Raw genomic sequence first — 7,956 nt, forward strand, 5'->3', positions numbered from 1 at the left:
CTCTGAGATCGGCCCTCTCCCTCCTCACAGACCCTGGAGCCAGGCCCGAGTCCTCCCTTCCGGAGACGAGGGAAATCGGCAAAAGCCAGGGCGAGAAGAATATTGGTGGCTCCCGCCTGTCATCCTAGCTACTCAGGAGGCTGAGATCTGAGGATCACAGTTCAAAGCCAGCCCAGGCGGGAAAGTCTGCGAGACTCTTATCTCCAATGAACCCCCAGAAAGCTGGAAGTGGAGCTGTGGCTCAAAGTGGCAGAGAAAAACAGCTTGAGAAAAAAAATAAAGAAACAAATAAATAAAAGCCCAGGGCTACGCCCAGGCCCCAAGTTCAAGCCCCAGCATTGGCACACACACACAATAAAAGTGGCAAACTGTCAGGTCCCACCAAATGTCCTTTTGCACCTGCTACCCCAAGACACACACACACACACACACACACACACACACACACACACACAGATGTGCACATGCATGTGCATACACATGTAAATGTGTGAACATGTACAAGCATGCACACACATGTGAGTGTGTGTGCGCGCACGCAAAGCAAGCACATGCATGCACACACACACGCGTTCCTTGGCCCCGGACACCAGTGCCCCCGGTCTCCGCAGCCCTGTGTTATTTTCTCAGGGCCATCTGTCCCCGACTCTGCCATAAATCTCACTCTATCTCTTTGCCATAAGGCATAATTAATTCCTTCAAGGCACAAAGAGCGCCGGCTCCGCCGGCTGGGTGCCAGCTGGCACCCAGAGGAGCAATTTCCCACCACAGACCACAGCCTGACTACTGCGCCCTGCCAACCACCCACTCCCCCCCCGTGGGGGCCGGAGACCCCTCCCCAGTTCCAAAGTGGCATTTGCCACCAGCTGGGAAAGTGACAGTGTTCCCACAGCGACGCCAGGGCCCTGAATCACCATTACCCACGCCCGTGAACCCAGCCCCCACCGTGGACGTGGGTCTCCGTCGCTCAGCATGGCATCCACGGCCCGCCCGCTCTGCCCGCCTGGTGCACGCTGACCCCCCAGATCCTTGCAAGCCAAGCTGGGGCGGGTGGGGGAGGGGCGTGGAAGGAAAGCGCCTGAGCCCCGTCTTGGAGATCCTCGGCGGGAACGGGTCCTGCCCCAGCTCTCAGACACATGTCTGCAAACACGCAAGGGCCGCTGCGCCAGCCACGCAAGGCTGCGGGAGGATCCCACCTTGCTCGGCTCACACGGGCTTGGCTGGCTCAAGTTAGAGGCCTGGCTGAGGTGTGAGCCTACTATGCGCCTGCTTCTGTGCTGTGCAGCTGGTGGGGGGGGGGGGAGGGGGGTGGGAGGTGAAGCCTGAGGTCCGGTTACAAGACAAGAAGTACCAAGCGTGGGCCGGGTGTGCTGGTACATGTCTGTGATCTTGGCTATATGGGAGGCAGAGGGAGGAGGATCATGGTCTGAGGCCAGCCTGGGCATGGCGCAGGTGGTACAGAGCCTGCCTAGCAGGCTGGCAGGCGCACGCTCTGACTTCAACCCCCCAGAACTCCCCGGGATTTAAAACATAAAATAAAAAAGAAGCACCCAGGGCTGTAGGAAGGTCAGATGTCAAATTGACCTAGAGCTGCCTGGGATAGAACTCAAAGGACGGTCAGGGCCTGACGGGGGGAAGGGACCGGATCTGGCACGTGCAAAGGCCCCCGACGGAGCGGCTTGGTGGAGTGGCATGTGGGCAGCTTCCAGCCGGGCTGTGCTTGAAAGGAGGCAGATATAACAGAGGACCAGCTCTAGGAGGCTGGACCCAGGCAGGGCCTCGGAGACACGGTGGGCTTGCAGATGCTGCACGCAGGGAACCCGGCTCCAGCCGTACCTGCAGGTCTCCAGCTCGAGAACCAGGAATGGGAATGTGGTTATTGGCAGAGCGGGCACCACCAGCTCAGCCGTCCGGCCCTCAGCTCACGGACCTGGCACTGCCTGGCAAGCAACAGCCATGTCCTTGAGCTTTACTCCCGTCCAGGCCTGGGCCTTCCGTGTCCCTTCCCTGCCAGACGCCTAACCTCAGGTGACCGAGGGCCTGTGTCCCCTAAGGCTGTGTGCTGGCTTAGCCACTCTTCCTGGGCCCCCTTCTGTCTTCAATGAAGTCTCCGTGAGCCAAGTCACGGCCACTTTTGCACCCCTCTTTCCAAAGCCCTGCCCCCCTTCCTTCCAAAGATCCGGATGGTCCCATGAACCACGAAAACTTGAACCCAAGTCACCACCCAAGTCACCTCCTGAGCCCTGTTTATACCACCCCAGGAGGGGCCGTTCCCTGGGGTGGGGTGGGGGGGTGTTCCTCACAGCCAGTCCTGGGGCCCTCCCACGCCCCACCCCCTGCAGCCCTGTCCCCCATCCAACCCCACAGTGACCCCCTGTGTGAAGGTAGCCTTTGTGACTCTCCTTTTCCTGCCACAAAACAAGGTGGCCCTAAAATAGGCCAGGGCCCGGGCCTGAGGCCAAATGTGCAGGGAAAAGTGGGTCAGAGGGGAGCCGCGGGCTGCACCCCCCAAGGTGAGCCGGCCCCGGCCAATAGGCAGCGGGGCTTGTCCACACAGGGGTGCAACGGGCACCGAGCCCCACGCTGGACCGTTCCCCGCCTGCCTGTCCCAGGCAGGGGAGATGGGGGCCCGCCGGTTACCAAGGAGGAAACTGAGGCTGGGCACTTCAGGACAGCTGGGCGAGCCTCCAGACTAGAGACTCGGAAGGGGAACTAGAGGCTTGGGCCATCTGGCATCTCCACGCCTAGCCAGGCCCAGGCCAAATTATAGCCCACAGACACAAGCATACGGACACACGAACACATCTGCCCCGTCCCTTCCTTTGCCCATTTGCCAATGGCTTTGAAGGGATCAAAAGCAGCCACCCTTCACTGGCCCAACCCAGGTGGGTTTATGCGCCTCCCTGTCGGGGAAGGTCTGCTTCAGGCATAGCTGGATCCAGGTGCTCATCCCAGGATGTCTGTCTGTCCTGCCAGGTGCTGGAGCTGGGTTCTCCCTCGCTTCGTCTCCCTCTGTGCTGTGCTCTCTCCAAAGCAGGAAAAAATGGTTAGCAACCAGTAGTTCTATATTTGGGAAGCTCTTCTCTCTCCTTCTTTCCATCCATCCATCTATCCATCCATCCATCCATCCATCCATCCATCCATCTATCCATCCCTGTCTGTCTGTCTGTCTCACCTTTCTCTGTTTCTCTTGTCTCTGGTTTCAGGACTCGGGGCCAAGTGGAGATTCAAAAGCCTGTTTTCTGGGCAACCTGTCATCTTGGGGAATTTACCATCTCTCACCCAGGCACCACGTTATAAAGAGCTCATCTCCACGACCCCAGAAGAGTCCCTACGAAATCAGCACTTTTGTCAGTCAAGACTCCGGTCCCCAGCACATCGCACCAATGCCAGCGTGTTTTAAACAAGTTGATACCAAGGGGACCTGCCCCCCCCTCCAACCCACAGGGGTGCTTAGATATCTGGTCAAATGTTATTCCGAGTGTGCTTGGCAAGGGACATTTGGGTTAAGGTGTATTGGTTGGGCCTGTAGCCCAGATAAAGCACTTCCTCCTTCCTCATCTGGCCGGGTGAGCCTCGTCCAATCAGGTGAAGGCCTGGACAGGAGAAACCGTGTGAGGCGATTCTTGTTCCTTGCGCGCTCAGGCGGGGCCGTGTTCTTCTCCCACCTTGGGACTCGGATGTGGTCTTGAGCCTTACTGGCTTTGGGGGCGGGAGCTTTATTCCATCCATCTTCCTGATTCCAAGACCCTCAGACTTGAAGCAGGAAGTGTTATATTGGGACTTCTCAGCCTCTATCTTTCTGCCACCCCCACAATTTACATATTTGTGTGTGTGTGTGTGAAGAATCCTTATTAACATAGACACCCAGAATGCTTGGCTTCAGGCATGGATGTATCCAGGAGCCTACACAGCTTCACAAGGCTCTGTCGTCTCTTGGCTAGGTGGTATACAGGCTACATAGTAAGATCCTGTCTCAAAAATCCAAGACTGGGGCGTGATGTCTGTGTGTGTCGGGGTGGGGGGCGTGGTAATAGCTCAATGGGAGAGTCCATGCCTCCTGCGTAGCTGGACGGGAGCCCTGGGCTCCTGACACCTGCAGCTCTTCCCAGCCCTCATCCCCATGGAGCTCAGTGGCGAGCCGAGGCGGGGTGTGGGGGGGGGTTGGCAGCGGGTCCCCACAGCTGCGCCCATCCTCCGATGCGCTTTCCTTCCCTTTGAGGCCCCACTTCCCTCGGAGGCGCGGCCGGGAACAGATGTGTCTTCGGAAGCCCGGGCGACGGTGGGTATTTTTGGTCCCCCTAATCTTGGGAAATTGCGAGAATCTGCCGATTCGGTAGAGAGGAGACAGCACAGTGCGCATGGGCGCCCGGCCTGTCATCGCGAGAGGAGGACAGAGCCACAGGAGGAGAGACGGGGTGGGCCGTTGTGTGAGAAGGGGCTCTCGGAGCACCTGCCTGCCTGTCTGTCTGTCTGTCTGCTCGTCTGTCCATGGCAGTAGTGCATGTCTGGCCATGCTCACCAGGGCGGTAGTGTCTGCCGCCTGCCGCCCATCGCCTCCTCTTGCATAAATAACAGGCAGGAGCCGCAGAAGCACAGCGATCCACCCAAAGTCACCCGGCCTGCGACGGCGTGGATAAAGCCACGTCCGGACTTTCTGCTGCACTCAGCTTATGACATCGATGAGCTGGCGATCGCCCCCAGGGCGGTGGATGCTGCCCCGTGGTAGAGGGCTGGGACGGGGCGGGGAGAGGCGCACAGGTTACAGGAGAGAAAGCAAAGCAGCAGCCATGAAGCCAGCACCGTGGAAGGCAGGCATCACGAGGGACCTCGTGCTCCAACAAGAAGACCAACATGGTAGCGCATGCCTGTCATCCCAGCTGCTTCGCAGGGGAAAGGAGGAGGATCACAGTCCGAAGGCTGCCCCAAAACAGGAAAGCAACAACAGGGCCGGAGGCTCGTCCCTGGCTCTGGGTTCTAAGGACAGTGTGGCCCCGAGCGTGGCCAGGCTTCGCTGGGCCTGTGCCGTGCTGGTGGCTGTGGCACGCAGCCTCTCCTGGGCGGGCCGGGTGCTGGCCACCCCGGGCCTCCAGTGCGGAGTCAGAGCAAGAGCACTGTGGAGGGCGGGGAGGGGGCCGGTTGACGAGGGCGGAGCACCCCAGGGGTCACGGGGCTGAGTCTAAAGCACCTAGAGACGCGGCGACACGGATCGGTACCTGGAATTGCTGTGACTCCCTGGCCGAGGTTTGAACTCGGGTCCTATGCCTGCTAAGGCAAGTAGCTCTACCAAGGGACCCCCCCGCTTCCCGCCAGCTCTTCTACGTGCGTTTTAAGTTCATGTTCCGGGTAAGATTCTGAGCTTTTGCCCCAGTGGGCCTTGCTGGGACTGTCTTTCCTATGGCTGGGATTACAGGCAGGCACTACGCTGCTCAGCTGGACCGACTGCTGTCTTGGAAAAAGGCAGTATAGGCCACCTGGTGGGTGTTCTGTGGACTGGTGGGGAGAGGAGATTTACCTGCTCTCCGCTCCATTTTCCAGCCTTTACAGGAAAAGGATAACAAGTCAGACGGAGGGGTGTTCATCACCCTCGGGCCTCTGTGAATGGTCCTCACCAGGCTGGAAGGGTAGAAGCCTGCCGCAGCACTCCATCCCCGACCCGGGGGCTGGTCCAGCACAGGTGAGTGGAACCCCACCCCCCTCCAGAAATCCTAGGTTCTGATTGGCTAACTCAGGACAGATGCTGGAAACTGGGATTTTAGTCTTCAGGTGGGCCTGAGAGTTCTGGTCTGGGAACTTCTCCTAAGGTCAAGAGTTATAGCTCTTACTTTTTATCTGTCTTCCCATCCACACACGCTGGGGGCAGAGCCTTCCTGGCCTTGGGGTGGGGTGTGGAGAGGGGAGTCTCTGTCTGGGTCTTTTGGGGAAGATAAGGGGGGGCTGTGGCCCCGCCCAGCTAGGCCTCGATGACTGATAGGGCTCGGCTCCAATCAAGACCAGTGCCAGGAGCTGCGAACACGGCGCTTTGCTGACACCTGGTGGTCAAAATGGGAACTGGCTCCTGTGGGGAGGGGGGTGGTTCAGCCCAGCCGGGCCTGGCCGCACCCTGGACGGTTCCACCGCACACAAAACCGCCTCCAGCAAGAACATGTGACATGTGGGTGCGTGTGGCGACGCGCACCTGTCACCTCAGCTACTCAGGAGGAGGAGACGGGGAAGATCAGGGTCCAAGGATCACCCCAAGTTAACAACCATCTCCAGACCTTCTACAAAAAAGAAGAAAAGCACAAGGGCGGAGGGCGTGGCCCGGGGAGCAGAGCCCCTGTTTACAAGCAGAAGGCCCTGAGTTCAATCTCTAGGGCCTCCGTATTTCCCCCTCCCTTCCCTCAGCTCCAAGAAAAAGCATTTAAATGTGAAGATCAAGGGGTTAACACGTTTAAGAAATAACGCAGTGAGGGATATGCTCATGACCAGGGGTTAGCATTCTACCGAAATAAACACCAAAATCTATGGAACGAGGGGGGGGGGAGGAAGCCTCATGGATAACGATGCTGGGGAGAAGCCAGCCAGACACACACCACCAACTCCTGCCGGCAGTAGACACGTAGAAGCCGAGTCTCCAGAGACGGGCACCCATGGCCGGGGCCCCAGCCAGGCCTCCAGCAGCCAAAGGATGAATGAGGGACCAGGGGATACACAGACACACAGGCAGGTAGTGGTAGGTGGGGTGGCGTGGTGAGTTCTGGGCTCCCATACAAACCAACCAACCACCTACCACCCAGGACTCATAATGAGGAAAATGGCCACCAGTGGATGTATGGTTAAGGGCTGGAGTACCAGCCACCTGCTCCCCGAGGCTGATTATGCTCATTGTCCACAGAGCACATGGCCTGGAGGTCAGCTAAGCCAGCTACTTCGGAGGCAACCGGAGTTGCGAGTCTGGTAAAGGAACACAGGCTGGAGCTGGGCACCATGGCTCACATCCGTGACCCTGGCTACTCAAGAATCTGAGATCTAGAGGGCTGAGATTCCAAGCCAGCCTGGGTGGGGAAAATCCCTGAGACTCCATCTCCAGTGAACCTCCCCTCCAAAAAGGAAGACCACAGCCCGGCTGGAGGTGTGTGGCATTAACCAAGGGAGAGTGCCCGGCCTTGAGTTCGAACCCTGGCACCACCAGAAAACACAGAAGCTCAGAGAGGTGCATAATGTGGACAATGTCACACAGCTAAGGACTGTCTGTCTGTCTCTCTCACCAGGCCTTCGGTGAACAGAAGACCCAGAGCAGGCACATTGCAAGGCACGCTTTATTACTGGCTGGGGTGCGCCGCGGCGGGGCGGGGCGGGGCGGGCTCTAGTTGGAGGGGTGGAAGGCGCCCCGCTGGTGCCACTGCATGTCCCGGATGCGGCGCACCGACTGCACCTGGGGCTGCGGCGCCCCGAAGTCGCTGCTGTCCTTGTAGTCGCCCTTCTCCAGCAGGTACTGCAGCCCGCGGTAGCCGGGGAACTGGTAGCCCACCCACCTGCGGGGGGGGGGGGGGAGAGGTGTGGGCCGGCGGGAGGCTGGGATCCGAGGCTCGCGGTTCGAAGCCAGCCTGGGCAAAGGCCAGCGCCCGGGACGGGCACGCACGCGCACGCGCACGCGCACGTGCACGCGCACACACACACACACACAGCCCTCGGCCCGGCCCGCTGTGTCCACGCGTTCTGCATCTACAACTCGAAGCAATGGATAGAAACCTCAAGGGAGAGCGGCTCTGCGCTCACTGGGCATGCGCAGACTCTACCGTGGAAAATAGACCAGCGTCTCTGCGCTCAGTGGGCATGCGCAGACTTTATCATGGAAAACTCAGGCCAGCGTCTCTGCGCTCAGTGGGCATGCGCAGACTCTATCACGGAAGGCTCAGGACCGTGACTATGCTCAGTGGGCATGCGCAGACTCTATCACGGAAGGCTCAGGAC

At 59.2% G+C, this 7,956-nt stretch overlaps 1 protein-coding gene across 1 annotated transcript in view; it reads right to left on the minus strand.

The window, feature by feature from the left end:
* Nucleotides 1-7,328: 7,328 nt before the first annotated feature.
* The window catches only part of Crybb2 (crystallin, beta B2), an 8,635-nt gene continuing 8,007 nt past the window's right edge, over nt 7,329-7,956 (minus strand). The window contains exon 5 of the mRNA XM_013014497.1: nt 7,329-7,517. Coding sequence (XP_012869951.1) covers nt 7,349-7,517 — 169 coding nt within the window. The 3' untranslated portion in view covers nt 7,329-7,348. The remainder of the gene's footprint in view (nt 7,518-7,956) is intronic.

Source organism: Dipodomys ordii, unplaced genomic scaffold (genome assembly GCF_000151885.1).
Source record: "Dipodomys ordii isolate 6190 unplaced genomic scaffold, Dord_2.0 Scaffold23, whole genome shotgun sequence".
Taxonomy (NCBI): Eukaryota; Metazoa; Chordata; class Mammalia; order Rodentia; family Heteromyidae; genus Dipodomys; species Dipodomys ordii.